We start from the raw sequence: 23,845 nt of genomic DNA, 5'->3' as shown, positions 1-23,845 counted from the left end.
GCAGTGGGACACAGGGGCAGGAGGATGTGTGCAGCAGTGGGGAGCCATCCTCTCTCCCCGACCCACCTCCTGGATGAGTCATCCATAGCTCTGTTTTACTCCCTGCCCTGGCCCCAGGTTCCCCAGCCCCAGCTCCACTCCTTCCCTCACCATGGGGACCTCTATCTACCCCCTTCCCCCCCCCAGCTCCTTCCCTCCTATTGGACTTACCTGTAGACCACTGCCTGGCTGTGTTCCTGGCCACACCTCAAGCTGGACTGCTTGCTGGCTAGACTGTTGCTTGTCTGCAAGGGAAAATCTTCCATTTCCAAGGAAACACAGGCATCTGGGAGCCCCTGGGCCCAGGCCCCACTGGCCTGTGCATTAATTTTCCTATGCCTCCCCGATGGCAGATGCTGCCTTCTGGGGCCACAACTGGTCCCAGGAGGAGACTGTGGACCTTGTGGCAAGGCTGAGGTCCTCAGCCAGTTTGCATGGAGGGGGTGCTCTAATGTGCACATCTATGAGGGGCTGCTAGGCCACATGCGGGAACACAGGCACAACTGGCTGTTGTGCCAGTGCCACATAAAGGTCAAGGCCATGTGGGCACAATGGGTCACCATCACTGGCTGCAGTCGCCGTGTGGGGGCTGCCCATAAGTCCATACCCTTTATGCAGAAGCTGGACAACATCCTCATGCCCTGCGACTCTGGCCAGAGCAATGCTGTGTACATGAGCACAGGCAGCCTGCCTGAGCCTCCACTGTGGCCTGGCACCTTCAATGATGTGTCACCAGGGGAGGGCCCCTCGGGCCGCCAGGAGCCCATCCTGGCATGGTCCCTGCCCCTGGCCTCATTCAGCAGCTCCAGGAGCCCAGGACAGCACCTGCCCTGTCAGCTCCAGACACGTGGCCCTGCCCAGGAGGCAAGGACAGCCAAGGCATTGCTGGCCTTCAGCAGCTCTAGCTCCTCCCTGGAGGGGGCCTCTACCAAGGCAGCTGGACGCCACACCTCTGCACCTCCAGACACAACTGGAAGCCACATGTCCTCACCCTCAGCAAGGACTGACTCAGGCTGCTGGGTACACCTGACACACCTACCTGGTAAGCCCCGCACTAGGGAGTGGCCCTCCCTGCCCCTGCCCCTGCCCCAGCCCTCCCTCCCCACTTGGTCTGGACACCCTCTCTTGGCACCCAGGTTCCCACCCTTCCCTTCCCTCCCCCCCCACCACACACACACAGAGCACACAGGGAAGTGGATGACAGTGCAAAACTTTATTGAGTAGTCTGTGCCCCTGCAGCAAGGTGGGCATGGGCCTCTTGCATGCGGAGGAGCATGTCAATGCCAGCAGCTATATTGTCCTTGTCTGTGGCGGGGCAGGGATATATAGCACAGCCTCCAGGTGGTGACAGAGGTTGCAAGACAGTGTGGGCTTACCCTTTGCACCATTGAGGCTCAGAGTCAGGTTTGCAGGTGCACCTGGGGCACCGTGACAACCAGCAGCCACAGGACATAGTGGTTCAGGAACCTCTTAGTCCATACAAACAGCTTCTTGCAGTGTGCCTGGGACACTTGCAGTAAGGGCATGCTTGAGGCGCAGAGCTGACACAGAGCGGGCCTGGCCCCAGGGCACCCCTCTGGAAGGGCTACCTCTGGGGACGGCAGGAGTGCCACTAGCTCTGCATCCCAGTCATCTGGGAGCCACTTACCCCCTCCCCCCTCCCCCCCAGGTTCTGTGGGCTTGATGGCAGTGCAGGAGACAGGATGGCCTGGAGGAGAACTGGGGGGCTCTGGAGCCATGACAACAGGTGCTGCCAGGAACCTGGCCTGTCCCAGCCTGGGAAGGGGGTAGAGAAGGCAGGATGCTGGCAGCCAGAACATAGCAGCCTAACTGCCCCTGCTGAGCAACCAAGGATGGGGGCTCAGCCAGCAGCTGCCTGTGCCAGGGCCTGCCAGGCTAACTTACCATGTTGTCCATGGGCACCCATGCATGTATGACCCCCAGTCTGAGACCGGGTAGCACACAGCCCTTTGGTATTGAGCCTGTCGTCTCAGAAATGTTGCAGACCCTCACAAACAATCTCTTTCTTCTGGCTTTGTAGGACATGCAACTACACATGGGGGAGAGGCACAGGTTGGTAGCCAGGATCACCACCAGCCTCAGCCAGGGCCATGTGTACGTGCCAACTCTGGCAGCATAGGACCCAGGACCAGACCTGGCTGCTGGACTGCCTGGTCACCATGACCAAGGAGTGGCTGGCAGACTTGCAGGCCTGGTGCATGGAGGACGTCGCCTGTGAGTGGGAGAGGGATGCACACAAAGTGGTGAGGGACTGGGTGAACCACTAGTTCTGAAATAGGCTTCTGGCCCTGGAGGAGAGGCACCTAGAGGCCCAGGAGCTCCAGGCTGCCATGGTGGCCAGGGCAGTGGAGACCATGGTGGAGGACTGCTGGGTGCTGGACACTGTTTTGACCCTGGTGGTTGCCTTCATGCCATCCACTGCCCTGCCCCTAGCTCTGCCTGCTCCTTAGCAGCCACCCACTGCCCAGCAGCAGGGCCCCTGTAAGTCTGGGCTGAGGGGCAGTGGTGCCTCTACCAGCTAGGTGCCCCTGCCCCAGCTCCCATCCTGGAGGCCACCCAGCCTCACAGCTGGGCCCTGACCTGTCACCCTGGCTCCATGTCTCCCCAGAAAAAGAGCTGTTTGCAGCAGGGCCAGTACCGCATGCAGGCCCTGCTGGCTTGACCCACTGGCCACAGGAGGGGGAGCCAGTCACACTGGCAGAGTAGTGCCTGCTATCACACCTGGAGATGTGGTCTGAAGCCAGGGTACTGGGCACCTGCCCCTGGGCTCTGCCCCCTAGGTGCCACCACCCCACTGCCTGCCACCCTGGAAGGGCACACATATGGACATAGTCTGCATGGGGAAGAAATTGCTTTGCTGTTGATGGGTGGGGTGGATGGTGGAGGGACTGTGTGGTTTGGAAGGGAAGTGGGGGGACAGTGGCTGCTGTAGTGGAGGGAGCGGGACTCTGTGTTTGTGGAAGGGAATAAAGTCCTTTTCTGAGAACTGTCCACAGTGAGCATGGTGCTAGGGGTGCGTGGTAGGGCTGGGATCTGGGGCTGGCCTTCCAGGCAACCTACAGTGGGGAGTGCAGGAGGGGCTTGTCAATCAGTGCCTCTTGAACCCAGTGCCCTGGCCGCCACTCGTGGGTGAGCAGCTCACCCAAGCCCTTGCCAGGGAGGGCCTTCCACTGTTGCTGCCAACACAGCTGGTGTTCCTGGTGCCAGGTGTCCTACTCACACTGTACCTCCCTTGCCCAGGCCTCGTAAAACAGCTCCTCCTGGGTCTGGCAGATGTTATGCAGCACACAGGCTGCAATGATGACCTGGGGACACTTGCCTCGTTGACCTCAAGCCAGGCAGTAAGGGTGTGCCAGTGTCCCTTCAGACAGCCAGAGGTGCACTCCATCAGCACACAGGCCTGGCTCAGATACCAGTTGAAGTGTGCCTTGTGGGGGTCCAGGTGGTCAGCGTAAGGCCACATGAGCCAGAGGAGGACAGTGTAGGTAGGGTTCCCAGTGAGGCGGGGTGTGACCTCCACCACGCACAGCTGGAAGTCCAGTACCCCTGGCATGAAGTGCTTGCTCTCCACCAGGGCTGGCAGGAAGGAGTTGTGGAAGACACAGGCATTGCGGTCACTGCCCACCCAGCCTGCACTCACTTTGGTAAAGGCACTGTGGTACTCAATGAAGGCCTGGAGCATGGAGTGGAAGCAGTAGTAGGGGCAGTCACTGCAGGGCAGGCAGGTGACAGGGATATGGATTCTGTCTAGGGTTCCATACACTGTGGGAAGCCTAGGGTGCAGAACCCCACCACCACCTCCAGGGGGTCATGCACCTGGAGCACGGTGTGCCCCCGCACATCCTAGAAGGCACTGTACACCTCCAAGTCAGCCTTTCTGGCAGTTGCTCCGTCTGCACTGAAGAGGTGGCCACCGTGGCAGACACTGGTGTGCGTGGCCAGAGCAATGGCCAGCTGGGTGTTCATCAGGAGGGGCGGCTGCATGGTGGTGGCCTGCTGCTCCAGCTGTGGGTGGAGCTGGTTGAGGAGCTCCTGGAAGGTGGCCTGGGTCATGTGAAAGCATTCCAGCCACTGTTTGTCATCCCAGGTGGTCTGGAGGACATGCAGCCACCAGTCTTGGCTGGCCAGGTGGGCCCACAGGTGGCAGGGCTAAAGGTCCAGGAACACATGGACAATACTGGTGGTGACGTTGGTATCAGAGCTGACTCGAGCAGGGTGTGGGGTGCGGGGCAAATCAGCCCATGCAGGGCTCCACCCCCGCTCTGATCCTATGTGCCCTGGACCCAAAGAAGCTGCCGCTGCCATTGGCACACTCAGCGCAGGGCTGGGGGGGAGCGAGCGAGCAGCTGGACCCAAAGCCGGCAGCGGCAGTGCGGTGTCGCCACGGCCGTTCTGCCTAACTCCATGGGGCCTCCCAAATCGCAGGGCCCGGGGCAGTCACCCTGATCTGCCCCACCCCCCAGGGACCGCCGTGGTTGGGATCTGGGCAGCAGCACACGGTCAGGCCAGCAGAAGCACAGTGGCAGGAGGCCTAGGACATTGTGTTGAGCCTGGCCTAGTGGCTGTGCTATGTGGGGGGTGGGGGGCACCAGGGCCATGACTGACCTGGGCCAGGCAGCAATCACCACAGCAGGCCAGCATGTTAAGCAGGGTGATTAGCCCAAGTCTGGGGCAGTGGACATTGCTGCTGGGGCCTGGGGGTGGAGCAGCCATGGTGGTGGGCACAGACTCCAGCAATAGAGCCACTGCATTCTCGCACAGTGCTCTGCAGACTGCTCCAGGAAGGCAAGTGGCTAGGGAGCAGCACACAGGGCTGCCGGTTAAAGACGTCCATCAGTTGCAGGCAGCTGCGCCTGAAGCCTCCAATTCTTCCTGGCTGCTGCAGGGGGCCAGCACAGGGCTAGGGGGTATGGGAGTAGACTGCTGCCAGGAACAGCAAACCTGCTCCCAAATGCACATATGTGTAGGCGCCTGCTCAGGATGGGTTTACTCCAGATTAGATTACTCTAGAGTAAACTCAGCCCACTGCATTTGCACTTGAAGACGTGCCCAATGTGAAGCACACTGAGAATGAGGACCCAGTTTTAAGACAGATCTCTAATCACATAAAACAAAAGCTAGTCTCTTATTTTTACATTTGGATCCTTGATACATGGGTAACGCTTGACTCCATATTATGTTTGATCAATCAGTGTCTTGGACTTCATTGCAGTGAGTACGGAAGTGACTGAAGTGCAGCCTTGACAGCTGCACCTCCGCACCCATCCATACCAGGGCAGCTAAAGCAATGCTTTTACAACATACACGTAGGAGCTACAGAACAATAGTCACCATCGAATTGTCAAAGACAGGAAAAAATTACCGCGGAGAAGCTAATGCATAGCTCCCTGCAGAACTTGTTACATTTGTCTACTGATTTAAGCTGCTTCAGCAATGACAGATGCTTTATACAGATTTGTTTTATTGAAGACTGCATGTAGCCCTCTTGGTTTTGCCTGTTACAGGGGAGCCTGCTTAAGACAGATGCAGAATGAATTGACAAGATGTTTCCCAAAACAAAGTAAATATGGCTTAAGCTTCATAGAAAGTCTGTAAGACCCAATCCTTTTTCCTCTGAAGGCAATTAAAGTTTTACTGTGAGAGCAGCACTAGACCCTGTGGCAGAATATTTTTGTGGATTCTCTCTCCTCACTAGCAAACTCCATTATTTCAGGATTACGCTGCTAAGAAAACCCGGCTCCTCAAAGCCCATGCTAATTAACATAAAGCCAGTTACTTGTATTCACAAACAGCCGTCCCTTTGTCCATTTCTATACCACTGCATTCTGGGACCCAGGGTTCACTGCATAGATCTTACGTGAGAGGCTTGTAAGGAAACATGCAAGGTACTCTGGGTCAAGACAGGCAATCTGGGAGATCATTGATATGTCAAAATCCCCAGGGCATCACAAAATGACCCCCAAAACAGAATAGTCCTAGTTTCTAGCCTTTGCTCCTCCTGCCAGCTGCTCAGAGGTTCTATACCCTCTACAACTGCTCAGCTCCAGAAACAGCAAATATGAAATAGCTTTACAAGATGCTGAGTGTTCTTCACAACACCCAAAATGAGGGCAAACTGAGCATCTTTCAAGCAGGCTCAGTTTCTTACAGAATGGGCCCCCACCTGCCCGGGTGCTTTTCTGGAGTGTTTTAACATATTTGCAATTAAGTCCAAGACACTGATTAATTTCCTTTCTAGCCCTTGTTTTGGCAGGAGGACAAGCGCTTCACAGAAGTGTGGTTTAAGGAGGAACAGGAAGGAGAGGTGGATATGTGGCAGACCAGGTCAAGAAGGACACTGACTAGGACAAGGATTTGAATGCAAAATGCACTGTTGTAGGGCCCTGTTTGGAAACTGAAACATGTGCCCTGACTTTTCAGGAATGTGATCCTTGGCTAAAATCAATGGACTCTGAAATATTAAACCAGCGTTTTGTAGCGTTTTGGTAGACCTGATGAAGAATGCCTTGCACTTGAAAACTTGTCTAACTATGGAGTAGATCCAGTAAAAGATATCACACACAAAAATCCTTGCCTCTAAGCATACCACTGCCCCAAAAGTTGCTGAAGGACATTTCAGCTTCTCTTTTGCCATCACTTGGAGACATTTTTTTAGCCCCCAGTATGAATTGTTAAAGAGTTTCCTACTTCACTTGTTATTACAGCACCCCCAGAGGATACTGAAAGGTATTTATCTGCCTGCTGCTTTCTTGATGACACTGTGTGCTGTTAGTGTGAGCCAAGAATTAACAGCTCATTTTCTGCAGGATCGGACAGCCATTTTTTTCTTGCGTTGATGCTGCAGATGAAAAAAAAAACATGGACTGTTGCAGACAAAGCTAGAGGACAGCTCCCTCTGAGTGTGCTTTTGCTTAATTGCAGCCTTGCCAATACTTGCAAGTTACATGTCAGTTATTTGAATTAAGTCCTTTTTCATCCTGGTCATGATTCCTGGGACAAGTCTGAAGGAGACGCAGCTTACCATGGCTGCGTGCTGCCCCCCTCTGGTTAGTGAGAGGCCGGCTCACATCGTATCCGCGCACGCGGGTGCATCTCGGCGGGAAATGGAAGCTGGGCCGTGTCTGCACGCAGACGGACAGGGGCTGGCCGCTGGAAAGGGCCCCTGCCCGCAGACACACGGGGCCTTCCCAATTCGGACTTCCAGTCGTGTGAAACGCCGCGGCTCCGAGCACGGGTCGGGGCTACGGACCCCGCGGCGGCGCTTACGCGCTACACGGCCCCGGGCAAGTCCCCTGGGCCAAAAGGGGCGTCACTCCTTCCCCACTGGCACCCTCCCTCGTGACTCCGACTCAGTTACCCAGCGCGCACGCGCGTTAACTCCATCCCCGGCACGGGCGCCCTGCATTCTGCGCACGTGAGCGCCCCGGGCCTTGCAAGGGCGCATGCGCAGTAGGGCCAAATGGGAATAGCCCTGTCTTTGCCTCGCTTGCGCATGTGCGAAGCGGGGAGGGTGGTGCTTGACTCCAACCCACGCAGGCGCAATACATCCGGTCTGACGCAAGACCGCTGCAATCTTCCTGCGCTGCAGCTCGTCCGACCTTGAGGGCGTAATTTCACTCAGGACCCCGGCTACCGTAGCGGTGCCTGTGCGGAAAGCTGCTCGCGGATCAGCGAGACAGAGGGGGCCTCGCCTACAGCAAGGGGCAGGAGGTCGGGGGAGGCAGCGCTCGGTGCTTCTGCAGGGCGTTTGTTGCGGGCCACGGGTGGAGGTGGTGCTTTGCCATCAGGCGTTTGGCAGGGGCAGCCCGTCGGGTCCTCCCTCTTCCCCACGTGAGAGGAGGTTCTAGAAGAGCCGCGAGCTGCCCGCTACTGCCGCCGCCGCACTCCTCCTCCTCTCCGACAGCCGCCATCGCCATGCTGACTGCCCGCCGCGCCGTCGCCCGCCTCCACCTGCTGCTGCTCCCGGGTCCCGCGGCCCCTGGCCTCTCGCAGGTGCGCAGCCTTCGTGGGAAGGCCCAGCAGGGCCGGGCTTTGCGGGGCCGGGACCTGCCTCGCTTTCCCGCGACCTTGCTGGAGCCGCTTCATCTCCCTGCCGCCTTGAGGGCGGGATTGCCTCGCGGCCGGGGACAGGGAGCCCCGGAGCCTGGGCCCAGGCTGCAGCCCTGGCGGAGCTGTGATTCTCGCTGCCAGCCGGAGGGTGGAGGCTCCACGAGGGGAAAAGCACGTGGCCTAGGGTGGATGGGACTCGTCCTCTCAGGGCCGAGGTGCTGTCTGGGCCTGCGTGAGCTGAGGAGTCTGGTTTGGTCCCGCGTGGTCCCGAGTGGGTGTGCGGTGGCTTATGCTCGGCAGCCGGATCGCTTGATCCCTCTTTGTTCTTTCTGGTTCCCTGTGCTTGCACTAATAGGGCAGGGAGCCTTTGAGGAGCTGCTCTTAAATCCAGAGAAGTGAGGGTGTTGATTAGTAGCACTTGCAGGTTCCTTTTTGTGGTTGAAGCAGTTCCCTCAAAAAGTAAATTTAAGCTTTCTCTCAGTATTAAAGTGAGTTCTGACTCTGTAACAAAGGTCCTGAATAAGGAAGCTAAAAAGTTTAAGCACAGACAGACAAAATATTATGTCCACTTTGTGGCAGGGGAAGTTGCTGAACACAAACCTTAAGGAATTTAAAGTTAATAATTGTCTCAGTAGAGGCTGTTTTCACTGATTTCACCCCAACCTAATTCCTTATTTTGTACACACAAAATACTGTGATAGACCCTGCCCACTGCCTTTTTTTCCTCGCATCGGGATAAGAAGATGTGTTCAGGGAATGGAGGTTCCCCTTGTTTAACATTACATGAAGACAGTCTTTTGTTTCCACTCATAAGGATGCTCACTCAGATGCTAAAAGTGAATAATGTGTCTCATCCTTTGAACTCAGTTCACAAAATGAACTGAAGGATTGTTGGTAGTGAGTCTAATAATGCCTCTGAAAAAAATCAGCAAAGTCAGTTAATATTTCTTTTGCTGTTATGGGACACTTATATATTTTAGCAGGTTTCCCATAATTTATGTCTAGTCATGGCAAGGATCTGCTGAGCGAATCTGCCAGTCCAGGTTAATATAGGCCCCTTTCCATACCAATTAACAAAAACAAAAAAGATTAGGTCAATACTACTTGTTTTGTGGATATATGATATAGTGAAATTGTCCTTGGTTTCCCATATGGTTTTAAAAAAATAATATTAAAGATTAAATGCAAAGTTAGTTGGATTAAAGATATTTCAACTTCTATTGTTATATGGTAACATTGTTTTGTTTTTAAAATACCAGATGTGATCATCGGAAACAAAATTAAGCTCTTACAATTCTATTGTGACTTTATTTTATAGGCATTCTGGAACGGTCTCAGTCAGAATGTCCTCAGAACAGTATCACATAGACAATATGCGTAAGTATTCTCTTTTTTTGGTAATGGGGGGAAAAAAAACAAACTGGAAAAAGCCTAAAGCTTGATGCATAAATGGACGTGCTCTAATAGTCTCAGTCAGATGTATGTATAGGTAGCTCAAAAAAACTGAGACTTCACAAAATTGCAGTTGCTGGCACTGAAAAATATGAAGCTTAACAACAATTTTTTTTTTCTGTACACTATAAGTTTTTACATCTCAAGGTTCTGAACAAAAACCTATTTGAGCCCAAAAAGTTATTAAATGAAGTCAAACAATAATCTATCATTTGGTCTCATTGGAATCAGTAATGACTGATTTACACTGAAGATTAAACAAATAAGCATTTTGATCCTAATAGTTAAAAGGGTTGCAAACTGAGATTTTTCAGTAAAGTGAATTGTACAGAATAGTATATGTACTAATGTGCAAACCCTCCCTATATAGGCTCACTGCAGTTGAATAAATTATTCTAGTCATCACTGACAGCGTGTTGTCAAGTACATTCTTCCTTGACTCCACATTATCTGTGTGTGTGTATATGGGCTCAGAAGGCTTTGCTATGAAGGAAATTTAAATTCTAATAGAGAATTAACAGCACCTTATTAAAAGGATGAAAAAACCTTCACTAAATTAGGTTAAACATGTTCAATACCTCTCAAATCACAATCTCCCTAGAATTAACTTCCTTCAGAAATACTACTCCTATTATGAACCATCGGGACTTAAATGTTTGTGTGTATTATTTCAAAAAGAAAGCTAGCTGTTGCTCCTAATATTCCAGGCCCAGGGTAATCACAAAGCCTGAGTTGATCCTTTTATCTGTGGGGTGCACTTTTTGCCCTACTTAGTGTTGCCTAGTAAACAGAAATGGGTGTTTTTATAGCATTTTATCTTCAGGCAGTTGCTTCTAAAGCATGTCACAGCTCACTTGATACTATGATCTCCCAGTTTATTTTACTTCTGCCACCCCCATTGAGTTCTAATATTAACCATATACCTTTCAAGGGTGCTGCAGGATGCCATGCAGTGTTAGCCCTGTTAGGTGTCTAAACATCATTCACGAAGATGAATGCAGAGATTGCAAATAGGAATCCGTAGTGTTGAAATCATCTGATCCGTTAGCCTTTCTGAGTTCTTTGCAACAGAAGAACAGTTTTCTTTGTTTTCTGCAGTTAAAAAAAATGAGTAAAAACTAAGACCTGGCATTTTCTGAAAGGTGCCTTTAGTCTAGAAAGGTTAAAAACCATTGGTTTAGGGGAATAGTCTTCTGCATCGGAATCTGTAATCAAAACTAGGTGCATGATTGTAAAAAAAATTTTGAATAGAAATCAAAGTGATCAGCTTTCTACTTCAGAACAATATTACTTCAATGTACTTCAATCAGCAGAAGTAAGGCCTTGCACATGAAATGTTTGGGGAGAATAGAACTGTCTTGATGTCTGTTTTAGAGACAAGCTCATTGGTATAGATTCCTAATGCTTAAAGCAAGGTGCTAGGAATTGGTGAAGACCAGTATATTTAACCACAGAATAAAGAAATAAAATAGGGATTGGATGTATTACAAGTAAGAAATGACCAGATCTAATACAGAACCATGTAGTATAGCTTTATTTTTTCACCTGCCGGTAGAAGTGACTCCTTCCCCCTGGCCCTCCCCTCTCCAGTGTAGGATGCTTTTTTAGCTTTCTCAGTCTTCCCTGGCAATAAGCCCTAACCTTTATCTTAAATATTCTTTGCAGCTCAGAAGCAATCAAGGGTGCCGTCATTGGCATTGATTTGGGCACAACTAACTCTTGTGTGGCAGTTATGGAAGGAAAACAAGCAAAGGCAAGTTACTACCAACTGTTAGTGCAAATCAGGATTTCTAGTGTTGCAAACCATTTTTCTTTGTTACAGCCTGTCACTTTTTCTTTCTTAGGTGCTAGAAAACTCTGAAGGTGCCAGAACAACCCCTTCTGTTATAGCATTTACAACTGATGGTGAGCGATTGGTTGGGATGCCAGCTAAACGGCAGGCAGTCACTAACCCACACAATACGTTCTATGCTACCAAGCGTCTCATTGGGAGGCGCTATGATGATCCTGAAGTAAAAAAAGACATGTAAGTAAAATGTCCATCATTTCCTTTTTTTGAACAGTCTGCAGGGTGCAGCAAATACATGATCTCAGCCATAATTAATCTAGGTGGTAGAAAAGTGCTGTTTGTACCTAGTGGCACTCGGAATGTGTACTTCCTGATGTGTGGGCTAATCGCTCATGTTCCCCAAAAGTGTATCCAGATTTCACTCCATTTATTGCTGACCATTTTTAGGTCTTCAGAGGCATAATCATGAATGTAACTAGCTGTTTTATGGTGGACCTAGTGCTTGAACTATATGTGGCACAAGGGGTTGATCCAGGCAGGGTATGTGCTACCAGACTTACCCTGGATGCTGGCTCCTGGGGCCAGTCTGGATTGGGCCCACAGACTGGCCCCCATGCACAGAGGAAAAGTGGACAGGAGAGTGTGAAGCTTAATGGACAGAGATTGGAGTATATTTGAAGTACTAGGACAGAACGAATGAGGCAGATATCGAGCAGCACTGGCACAGGTAGTGTCCCAGTTATCTGTTTTACATTTGAGTAAATACTTCTCTCTGAAAGCTACCAGACAGTGACAATCTATTTATTAGGGAGGGGGTAAAGGAGCAAGTTAGTTGACCCTGAACTTAACCAATGACCTTGGCTTAAGCTGGTGTCAGGAAGTTAGTCCAGCCAACTTTGCTTAGTATTGTCCTTTGTTTGCAGTAGCTGGGATCTAGAATGTTAGTAAATGACATAGAAATTGCACCATCAAAGCTGAGGCTGAATATAGGATGTTTTAAAATCCTGCAGTAACTAAAATTTGCCTGTCTCAGGTTAATAATATTGGGGTGTATAATATATTCAGTATCAGTTATACAGCATTGTTTAAGCTGTGAAATTCTTGTGTTGCAGTAAAAACGTTCCTTTTAAAATTGTCCGTGCGTCCAATGGTGATGCCTGGGTAGAGGCTCATGGGAAACTGTATTCTCCAAGCCAGATTGGTGCCTTTGTGTTAATGAAGATGAAGGAAACTGCAGGTTTGTATGATGAAATGCAAGAGTGTTTGATTTGTTTGAACACAGATATAACCGCGGTATTGGTAGCAGGAGCTTGGCAAATCTGTTGTACAGTCGCAGTAATTTCCGTCTTGTAGATGCTTGCTGATTCTGCAGTCTGTGGTGGATTTGGTTATGTGGGGATAAGTTATAATAGCTTAATGGAGAATGAAAGGCCCTTAATTTCATATTGACCCAGTCAAGGTGTATGCTGTACTAGAACTGAGGTATAGCATATTACTGAAGCTGAATACAGCAATTAAGTAGTAGTTCAGTTAGGTATCTGCAGGGGTTTCACCCTCACAGTGCACTGTTCTGAAGCTCTTACTTGAAGTTTCTCTCAGTATGCAGATACCTGAAATTGTCATAGTCTCACTGCACTGTATTGCCGTTCACAGGGGTTTACCTTGAGATAATGATAGTGATTTTTTCTTGCAATCTACCTCCCGGGAACCTGTGTTCATGTCATATTTCAGTGGCTACTGGGTAGGTTGGGCTCTGGGTATACTCAGCAATTACTTGGCTTCCAATTCTAGAAGGGTTAAATGCCCTTAATTATATAGTGTTTTAGCTCCCTATTCTGGCTTTTCCCTGCATTCCTGTACAAGTTGAGCTGTGCCAGGTCATCTTACATGGCAGCCATGCTTCCTAAATGACTTTTGAGGGCTGGTTTTTCTCTAGGTGGCAGATGTTCTAAATGGTTCTTGTTCATGGCTTGAGGCTCTCCTGCCTAGCTAGTGTGGAGCTCTGTCAGAGAAAGGTGGAATGATCAGTTTAGTGTACTTCCTCAATCACTATCATTATCTCAAGGTAAACCCCTGTGAACGGCGATACAGTGCAGTGAGACTATGATAATTTTACATCTAGTCTAGGATTGGTGACTTCTGATCAGCAGTTTGGGTTTTAAAACATTCATGTACCCCAACATAAGGCTGCTTGCAGACATTAAAAGAAACCCAGTGCTTTACTTTACTTTAAACTCGGCATGATCCCAAGTGAGTCCAGAAGAGGCAGCACCTTAATTGGACGCGGCTCCCCCGATGTCTTTATAGATCAGATGCGTTAGTGGGACTCTTGGCAGTTCTGTTTAATAGCTGATTGGTTCAACTTTATATAGAAGTGCTAAAAAGCCCCGTTGAAGTGCCTGATCTATACAGGTGCTGTGGAGCTGGGCATGCTGCTGCTTCCAGTAAAGTGTAGTGGTGTTTTTTATTGTTGTTGTTTGGTTTTCTTTTTTACACTTGCAAGCAGCCAAAGTGTTCAGCAAGGTGAGACAGTAGGCATGTGTTGTATTTGCATGCAAAGATCACAACCTTATGGTTGAACTGTTAACTGCACACATCTATTGAACACAGGCTGGAAGGTGCAGGTGCTTGAACAGATTCACTTGAAGGTCCTGACCACCTCCAGGTTTTGGGAACAGTATTGTTTGGCTTTGTAGAGGAGCCCTCTTCTATATTGGTCTGCTCACACTATATAGTCAGCACAAAGGCTATATAAATTACACTTGAAAGGGATGAAATACTCTGAGAGCAAATCAAATAGTTAGGCATTGGAACACATGTAGAGTGGTTGTGGAATCTCCATCCTTGGAAGTTTTTCAAGAGCATGTTAGATGAGCACTTGAGTAAGATGGTTTACATAAGGGATGATCCTGTCTTGAGCAGAGGGGTTGGACTAGACCTCCTGAGGTCCCTTCCAGCCATTTTTGTGATTCAGTTAACATAATGCTCAGAGGTTGAGAACCCTTGAGATGAGCACTATCCCTCCAAAGACTTGAGTAGCTTAAAGTGATGGAGTATGGGGTGACTTCCATGTGAGGAGAGACTAAACAGGCTAAGACATTTTAGCTTGGAAAAGAAATGATTAGGGGGTTGGGTAAGTGTGACAAGCTTAAAATATGATAGTGCAGAGGAAGTACATACGGGTTTGTTGTTTATGATCTCTTTAAAATATTTGAACTAGGGATTATATGATAAAACCCTTACAGTAAACTTCAGACCAACAAGAGGAAGCTTTTTCATGCAGTGTATAATAAATTTGTGGAACTTGTTGTTACAGGTTGCTGTGGAGGGTGATAGTTTAACTCAGTTCAAAAGGGGATTGGACAAGGTCATGTAGGAAAGTTCCATCAGTAGGTACAGGTTTCCCTCGATTTTATGCAGGTTCTTTATATGTTAACTTGCTCTTCCGCAGTGAGCATATTTAGACCCATAATTCGTTATATGGAAGGTGAATTTGCTTTTTTAATGTGATCAGCATAGAGGCTCCCCCCAACATAGGTAAGTCTGGGGGGGAGCAGAAAGGGCTCTGGCGCCACTGTAACCCCAGCCCTGGCTGCAGCGACCCCAGGAGTGGTTGGCACCAGTTGCCTGCAGCTGCTGGGCTGCACTGTGCTCCACCTGTCTCCTCTTCTTCCTGCCCCCCCTTCCTGCCCCAATATGCCTGGGCTCTGCTTCTCTGCACCCACCTCTGTTCTTGGGCTGTGCTGTGCCCTGGTGCAGGTAGCTGGTGTCAACTGCTCCTGGGGCCACTCCAGCACAGGCTGGGGTGAGTGAACAAACAGCCCCAGGCAGTGTGGGGCGTGGCACTCAACCTGGTCCCAGGAGCAGCAGACACCAGCTGCCTGTAGCAGCTGGGCTGCACCATGCCCCAAAGCCTCTGGGGCTCTGCCTGTCCTGACTCGCCCCAGGTCATGCTGCAGCAGCCCTGGGAGCAGCCAAAGCCAGTGGCCTGTAGCCGCTGGGCCGCACTTTGCCCTGGTGCAGGCAGCTGGTGTCAGCTGCTCCCGGGGCTGCTCCAGCATGGGCTGGGGTGAGTGCAGACAAGCAGAGCCCTGGGCAGCACAGGGCGTGCCACTCGCCCCAGTTGACCCCAGCTGCTTGTACCAGGGCATGGTGCAGCCCAGTGGCTATAGGCAGCTGGCATCAGCTGCTCCTTGGGCTGCTGCAGCAGGGGCTGGGGTGAAGACAGGCAGAGCCCCGGGGGGTCCAGGGCATGGTGCAGCCCAGCTGCTACAGGAAGCTGGTGTCAGCCATTCCTGGGGTTGGGGTGAGTGCTGTGCCCCATGCTGCCTGGGGCTCCACTTGTTTACACTCGTCCCAGCCGGTACTGGAGCAGCCCTGGGAGCAGCTGACACCAGCTGCCTGCACCAGGACATGGCACAGCCTAGAAGCAGAGGTGAATGCGGACAAGCAGAACCTGGGCACAGGGGAGTCCCAGCCTCACTCCTTCCGTTCTTCTCTCACCGCCATGGGAACCTATCCTGATTTATTACATTGTAAAGTGGGTTCACTTCATGTGAGTTCCATTTATGTGCCATTCTCCAGGAATGCATGTACTGCATAAATTGAGGGAAACCTGTATTGAGCATAATAGCAGTGAAGTTCCTGAATCAAAACTTCACAAACCTCTGAATGGTGGAAGCTGCTATAGGACAGGACAAGGAGTGGAGAATCCTGGACATGCCCTGTTCATCCTCTCCCCCTGCATCTACACTTCCTTTGTGTGAGATAGGACACTAGCTTACATGGCAGTTGCATTCTTTATGATGCTTTTTTCCCTTTTTTTTTGTATTTAAAACTGGCTGCGTTTTAAGAAGGTGTCAGAAAAATTACATTTTCTAATGAACTATAAATTACCTTTTTTATTTGCAAACATCAATAGTGTATAAATTGCTGTGGAAAATATTTATACAAACACATCATAAAAATGAGACCACATGAATAAGGAGCATAATCTTAATAAAACACATTTGAGAACAAAAACATAGTCAAGCTTGTTTTCCACCCTCTCCATAAAAGCAAAGCAGGCGGTAAACATCTTGGATAAATTTGTACTAAATTTCTTTGCTAGTAGATTGCACAGAATGTTTTGCTGTGCTCTGCTGTTTGTGGCAGAGGGGCGGGGGGCTGAGTTTCTTCTATGTCATCACAGTGTGAAAACCTTTGGGACATGTGGTCATGTAGGAGGGATGGTTACTAGGCCTGTGCAAAGCTGCTAGTATTTGGTTCAGATTCAGCTGATTTGGGGGACAGTGATTTGATTCGGTGATTTGAATTACTGTCCTGAAATGATTCCGCGGCTGAATCTCTGAATCAGCCAGGCCCATCCCCCCCAGCCTGGCCATGGCTACTCTGCTTGCCTTAGCTCTGGTCGCTTCTTTTTAAAAAGAAAACTGTGACTCAGCAGGTGCTGCCAGGTGGGGGAGTGATCCCTGCTGCCCTGTGCTGCATAGGGGGCTCTGCCTGAGCCTTCCAACCCCAGCCCACCCACAGGTGCCCTGCCCAGGCCAGCTTTGGCCCTTTAAAAAAAACCTGAGGAAAAACCCTGGAATCTCCACTCCTGCCAGGTGGGGTGGTGATCCCTGCTGCCCTGTACCACATGGGTTCTTCCATGAGCCCCCTGAAGCCACACCAGGAGTGGTGAGTCCCAGGGCTTTTCTCCATTACTTTTTTCTTAAAGAGCCGGAGCTGGCCTGGGTGGGGCACCTGTGGAGAGGCTGGGGAGTGAGGGGAAAGGTTAGGGGGCTCATGCAGAGTCCCCCCATGCAGTAGAGGCAGTGGAGATTACCTCACTGCCCAGCAGCACCAGGTGAGCACTGAGGCTTTTTTTAACATACCAGGAGTTAGGATGGGCAGGGCAACCATGGGAGTTAGGGGGGCTGGCAGGGTCTCCCATGGTCCCCTCCCCCCAGCCCCCACCCCCTACTTACCAGCCCAGCTCTGAATCCAGCTACAGCTCCCTGCTGCAGCCACTGGGGACTGCCCGAATCATCAAAGCTCTCTGAATCTTTTCCAAAGACTCGGAGAGCAAAGATTCAGAGAGCTTTGAATTGATTAGGACCTTTTAATTGGTCCCCTGATTCAATTTGGAATTCGGCCAGTGAATCGGGCTGAATCTTCTCCGTATCGAATCACCATCCCAAGCTTCATGCAGCCTTAATGGTTACAATCCCCAGGATAAAAACTTGGTATTCGTGGGAGAGGGAGTAAAAAGCAAATACAAAATATATTTAAAAAAAACCCCAAAAAACTAAAATAACTTGGCATTCTGTTTCAGAAAACTACCTGGGACACTCGGCAAGAAATGCTGTTATCACAGTACCTGCTTATTTCAATGATTCTCAGAGGCAGGTAGGTTCACAAGCACTTTGTATATTGTCAGCCTCTAAGCGGAGGCTTAAACTTCTCTCTGTCTAATTACCTCTCTTTTTCAGGCTACCAAGGATGCTGGACAAATTGCTGGATTGAATGTTCTGAGAGTGATTAATGAGCCAACTGCTGCAGCCTTGGCTTATGGTTTAGATAAGTCTGAAGACAAAGTGTAAGTGTCTGTCAGTAACCATGCCCTCTTCTTTAGCACAACATTGCGCAGTTCTGTTTTGACGTGTGGTCCAGAATCTTTACCCAGGTTCTGGTTAATTGATGCATAAGAGCCAAGATTGTGCCCTGAAACACTGGTTTCTTTAGTACCTGTTAGGATAAAAATAAACATGACGTATTTGAATCGGTATTACTTCACCAGCTTGTCAAGAACAGACTTTATAAACAAGTAAACTTATGTTCCTTTATGTTAGCATGTGAGCATCCTTTGCTTCTCCGTGTTTCGCCACCCCCCAAAAGGTATTGTCGTAACTGAGAAGCATGGATGTGAGCTCCATACCTGTGATTTTGTTTTGTGTTTTTTATATGAAGTAAAGACTGTGAATGCAGACTCTTAACACAAATGTTATGGCTTTTTAACTGCACTCTCCTCTTCTAGCCTTTCTGCTCCTTTCATTAGGAGCAAAAAGTATTAAAGCCTTCCCTTGGAGAAGCATTCCCTTGTTTTCTTTATTTACTATACAATTACCAGAGTTACATAATTGGACCATCTTGCAGTCCTTGTCATCCCAGATGTCCTATTGGAGCTCAGGGAAAACTCCAGGTATGCAAGGAATGCAGGACTGGGCTCATAATGTAAGTTTGATAGCCTTATTAGGGAAGGCTTCTTCAGGGAAAAATTTAGTCTTCTGTAATTTTCACACAGAGGAAAGGAGTGAATGTTGCATTAAGGCAGATACTGAGATTCCATAGGTTAGTGTCACACCTCAGATCCTTTTCAGAGTTCAAATAACAATCGGCAGTCTTGAAATGGGAGCAAAAGGAATGTAATGATTAGGCCCACCATCTTAACAGCCTTCCCCTTCCTAGACAGTAATCTCTAAATGGTATATACTTCCTGGGGGTGTCCAGACTCATCTTGATGCTCTATCTGTATGTTACTCAAAAGACTATTAATGTGTAGGAATGACATGTTTTCTCTGTGTTTTTAGTATTGCAGTTTATGACTTGGGTGGTGGCACATTTGATATTTCTGTCTTGGAAATTCAGAAGGGAGTCTTTGAGGTGAAGTCAACCAATGGTGACACTTTCTTAGGGGGTGAAGATTTTGACCAGGCTTTGCTGCAGTATATTGTTAAAGAGTTCAAGAGAGAGGTAAGAGACTTCTGCACAATGAAAATAACATCCCAAGTTGCGTGTTGACTTGTGAAGAATGTGAACTAAGAAATACAACTTTTAGGGAAGGATGAAGATTTCTTTTTGCCATGGAGTATTCCAGGTTTTGGATGTATACTAGACCATGAACTTCAGCTTTAGAAGTATAAAACTGAGATTGTTGGGCTGGTTTTTGGTTTGTATTTGCCTTTAGAAACTTAGCTTGAGGTAGAGTTATTGGAGCTGACATCTCCTGAAGGACAAACAGGATAGCAAGATTTCTATTTTTCATATAGGATTCTGTTTTTTATCACAAGTCAGTCTGTGTGAATACAGATTTTGTTGCCAGGTGCATCTGGTACTGCTTCCGACATTACTGCCCATCCAGTGGATGGAGTATAGTGGTAACAGTTGGGAGTGAGCATATTAATCCTAACTTCTTAACTCGCCCAGTATTGCCTTCAGCAAATTGCAGTGTCAGTGCCCCATTCGTTTAATTATTAGTGGTTATTTCACTAGGTAACTGCATCGCAGGCTGCTGAAGCTAACAGGCGTTTATAAAGTGTTAAGTAGAATGTGTATCTATGGCTAAAAGTATGAGGAATCAGCAAAAACCACAAGGTATCGTTCCATGTTTTTGCAACCTTCTAAAAGACTTGAGATGCTTTTTCTTCTTGTGGGAGAATATCATGAGTTTTGGAGAATGAGCCTCTTTATTAATGCATGTTTCTCCTCATTGGTTAGACTGGCGTTGACCTGACTAAAGACAACATGGCTCTTCAGAGAGTGAGAGAAGCATCAGAAAAGGCGAAGTGTGAGCTTTCTTCATCTGTGCAGGTAAGGTGTCTAGATTTCAAAGCACTTCATGGGTTACTTTGGCATATCGCTAAAGACAACATGGCATTGTATTTATTTTGCTGGTAATTTGATTACTCTTCATAGTGTCGGGGGAACTTTATTATAACTAAACTAAATTTATGGGAAAATACTTTGGCAAAATAGTCTTGATATTAAATTTTCTCAGGTTATTAGCATGTATAGGTAATGCGACTGCTTAAGGCTTAGAATACCAGTGGGTGCTGCTGTTTCTGCCTCTTACATGAGAACGTTAGTCTGTTAGCTGTTGTCTATAACCCCAGACAACATTCTCTCCCTCCTGTAGAACTGTTCCCAAGTACCAGAACTGTACAATCCATCAAGGAATAGAGTTTTTGATAATCCTGCTTCTATTACACTGGCTTTTGTTTTGGCACGTCAAAATCTCATCTTAACATACTGAGAACTTAACTGAATGAGTTATTTGCCTAATGGCAAAAAAAAAAGAAGATAAATTCTCCTTTTAAAAAAAAAACAAAAAACACCCAGCACACAGGGGACTAATCACTGCACATGCTAGGCATATTAACTCTACCATATCTCACCCACTTGTTTCAGCTCTTTGATTCTCTCAAACATGCCTGATTTGTGTGCAGTGGGGACCAAGGCTGCTGTTACTTTAAGAGGAGAGAGCAGCAGGCCTGAGCTACATTCTGATGGTGGCAGCTGAGCTTAGGCCAGCTACTAAAGAAGCAGCTCATCTGTGCAAGCTGTGGCAGAGAAGCAGGCAGCCCCTAGAACTAAAGGGGATCACCTAGGCTCAGTAAGGGAGCTAAGATAGGGTGTCATGTGACCAGGAAGGTGACGAGTTCAGCTCTGAGCCAGAGCTGTCAGGCCCTGCTCCCCAAATGGAGGCAAACTCCCACCTGCAGGAGTGGCTGTAGGTAAGCTGGCAGTATAGCCAGGAGTTTGCAGTTCATAGAGACCCAAGGTGAGGGTACAACCCTGCATTAGAGATTGAATTTGTTTGCATTTTGTGTTTAAGTTGCTGGAAGAATGGGTTGTGGCTATAGGAATGGTCTGGAAGCCACAGGAGGGTGCCTGAGGGGTGCTTTGTGTCTGGGCTCTACGAGGATCATGAGGTGGCTAATGCTGAGTGGGCCCAGCTGAGCCAATCAGTAGTGATGCTGGCAAGGCTTGGGCATGGCTGAGGGAAGCTGGAGGCCCTGATTAGAGGTCTTAAGGTGCAGTTAGGGCCAAGAGGGCCTTGGTTAGCGCCTCAAGGCAATATGGTCTGGAGAGTCCAGATAAGTGCCAAGAGGGCATGTTTTGTGCTAGTAGGGCATGAGTAGTGCAAAGCAGCCAGTAGAGGGACTTTTGTTGGTGAAAGGAGGGTACAGTAGTAAGGAAGACTGAGGGTCCAGCAGGGGAAGGAAGGGAACCTATGGATAGTACCACCAAAATCACTCCAGGGTTTTGGGATAGCCTTTCAATGTGCTGAAAAGTTATATCAAGGCATGGCAGGAAAGAAAGCAAAAAGGCATATGCAGAACTGGAGCAAAGGCCAGATTAGTTCAGCCACTAGGGGGCACCACAGCTGTCCTTAGGCTGGTTCTGTCACAGGATGGTTCTTGTATTGGAAAAGAAGGTAGCTCACAGGAAGGATGTTTCTTAGATGGGTCACAAAGGATAATTTTGTCTAGAGCAGTGGTTTTCAGTTTGGTCTGTGGACCCCAGGGGGTCTGCAGCCTTGTAAGGTGTCTGTAAAAGATGACTGATCCAATCAAAAGTATATAAATACCCACACTTACAATTCAAAGGGGTCTACAACTCCATTCATAATTTATAGGGGTCTACAAATGAAAAAATGTTTGAAAACAACTGGTCTAAGGTATAAACACAGTTCTTGCTAGCTGACAAGAGAGCCATAAAATGCAATTCATTTGTACCAGGAAAAGCTGGCTAATTTAACTCCTAACGGTGCAGTAAAATTACCAACTTTAAGGCAGGTCTGGTTTTATTCATGCTGCTATGTATGAGGAAGGAGTTTGGCTTCCATCCATAATAAGGGATCAGTTCTGACTTTACAAACAGTCCACTGAGTTTGTGCCAGCAAGACATGACTCGGCATGTTGCTATGATTTTTGCTGTGCATTGATTCAAAATGAGTGCTGTGAACTTTCGAAATCCAGTGGGTCTATTTAAACTCTTGTATCACTAATCAAAGGAAATGTATATTTGTAATGTTAAGTGCAGATAAGCTAGGTATGTTGAGAATCAAACAGGTATTACTTTGGATACCAAAAAGGGAAAAAGGCTGCCTTATATAAAATATTAGGAAATAAATAAATGATATTTGGCTAGCATTTTTCTTGGTAATACAGCCATTCTGATACTTGTCCACCTGAATGTGACTTACCTTTCCTGCCCCACACCTCCGCACTTAGATTAGAGCTCTTAAGATGCAGTTAGGGCCAAGAGAGCCTTGGTTAGTGTCTCAAGGCAATATGGTCTGGAGAGCCCAGATAAGTGCCAAGAGGGTCAGATATGGACCTTTTGATTCAAGCATATTGGGTGTGCACCAAAGGGCCAACTGCTGTTCCTTGTGTTTTCATATGGATGTCTGCAGAGTTGCAAATCCTTTTTCTGCAGCCTTAGTTTAAAAATAAAATTTGAGTGGAACATGTCAAAAAAAATCCAAAACTGAGTAAGCCGGAAATACTACTACCTGGGATTGTTGTTAGCCCTGGAGAAGTTAAGTAATGTTAAATACTAGATTCCATTTAGGAAGTTTTATTTAATAAATTTTCTCCAGCTTATGCAAGGTTGTTTTATCTCTGGTTATAAACTTTTGATGTTAGCAGTTCAGGTCTGTCTGCTGTGCTTAATGCATCTTTTACTAATTCCTTATAAACATTGCATAAATGGGACCTTTTATAAAGGGTGATCAGTCTCAATTGTGGGGGGTAGTAAATTAAACATGCAGAAGATGTGTGAGAACTACTTAGGCTTAAGCTTCATGTAGGGACCCATTGTCTCTAAAATTGATAGCTTCCCTCAGTGGCTACACTGAAAACTTCAGATCGTTGTCTCCCACTTCTGACATCTGGATGATTCTTTTGTTTCAGACCGACATTAACTTGCCATATCTTACAATGGATGCTTCTGGACCAAAGCACTTGAATATGAAATTGACTCGTTCACAGTTTGAGGGGATTGTTGCAGATCTGATCAGGAGGACAGTAGCACCATGCCAGAAGGCCATGCAGGATGCTGAAGTCAACAAGAGTGACATTGGTGAAGTCCTCTTGGTTGGTGGGATGACCAGAATGCCTAAGGTACGTCTCATTCCCTCTTAATGGGCAACACTAATTCTGCTTGTCAGGGGTTTCCCCCTCCTCGCCCTCGAAGTCTCCTATTGAGCAAAAGGATTTTTATAGGGGACTTGCAAAGGAGAAGCCCTTATTCCAGCAGTCTTGGAAGTGGTTTATGTTAGGGCCACCTGCAGCTTGCAGAACACAGGGCAATATCAGGCACATGCTAGTGGAGTGGAACAAATGTAAGTGACTTTGTTCCCTGCTTTTGTGTTGACCTTTGAGATGGGGGCTTCTCAGGAGGATGCTGTGGGCTGGGTTTAAATTTTACAAAGGCAAATTATAGCTGGCAGAAGTTGAATTCTATTCCTGGCTGGTAGTAGATTAAACATGAACAGCATAGAGATGCAAGAATTTAAGGCTTTCTCTAGCCACAGAGAGCTGTGTCTGAACTGGCTAATATATTTCAACTCTTCTGACTACTTCTTCTTTTCTTTCCAATTAATTTACCTTTGTCATTATTGAGCACTATGCTCACAGCCAGCAATTACAACAGATCCATTCCATAACCTGCTTCTAGTGCATAACTAGATGAATGTCTGTTCCCTGGGCCAGGCACTGTTTAGCCTAT

The 23,845-nt window shown here is 48.1% G+C and overlaps 1 protein-coding gene and 1 pseudogene across 1 annotated transcript in view; both read left to right on the top strand.

Annotated features, from left to right (window-relative positions):
- Window positions 1-382: 382 nt before the first annotated feature.
- LOC149856398 (uncharacterized) lies at window positions 383-1,069 on the top strand (annotated as a pseudogene).
- A 6,760-nt stretch (window positions 1,070-7,829) lies between these two features.
- Window positions 7,830-23,845, top strand: part of HSPA9 (heat shock protein family A (Hsp70) member 9) — a 33,613-nt gene continuing 17,597 nt past the window's right edge. Inside the window, exons 1-10 of the mRNA XM_090065019.1 lie at window positions 7,830-8,052; window positions 9,428-9,486; window positions 11,227-11,314; window positions 11,406-11,587; window positions 12,463-12,587; window positions 17,667-17,740; window positions 17,824-17,930; window positions 18,922-19,084; window positions 19,829-19,921; window positions 23,029-23,238. Of these exons, the coding sequence (XP_089921145.1) occupies window positions 7,975-8,052; window positions 9,428-9,486; window positions 11,227-11,314; window positions 11,406-11,587; window positions 12,463-12,587; window positions 17,667-17,740; window positions 17,824-17,930; window positions 18,922-19,084; window positions 19,829-19,921; window positions 23,029-23,238 (1,179 nt within the window). The 5' untranslated portion in view covers window positions 7,830-7,974. The remainder of the gene's footprint in view (window positions 8,053-9,427; window positions 9,487-11,226; window positions 11,315-11,405; window positions 11,588-12,462; window positions 12,588-17,666; window positions 17,741-17,823; window positions 17,931-18,921; window positions 19,085-19,828; window positions 19,922-23,028; window positions 23,239-23,845) is intronic.

The sequence above is a fragment of the Crocodylus siamensis genome, chromosome 10, assembly GCF_052110815.1.
Source record: "Crocodylus siamensis isolate JL-2025a chromosome 10, ASM5211081v1, whole genome shotgun sequence".
Lineage (NCBI taxonomy): Eukaryota > Metazoa > Chordata > Crocodylia > Crocodylidae > Crocodylus > Crocodylus siamensis.
This window is presented reverse-complemented; position numbering and strand designations above follow the sequence as displayed.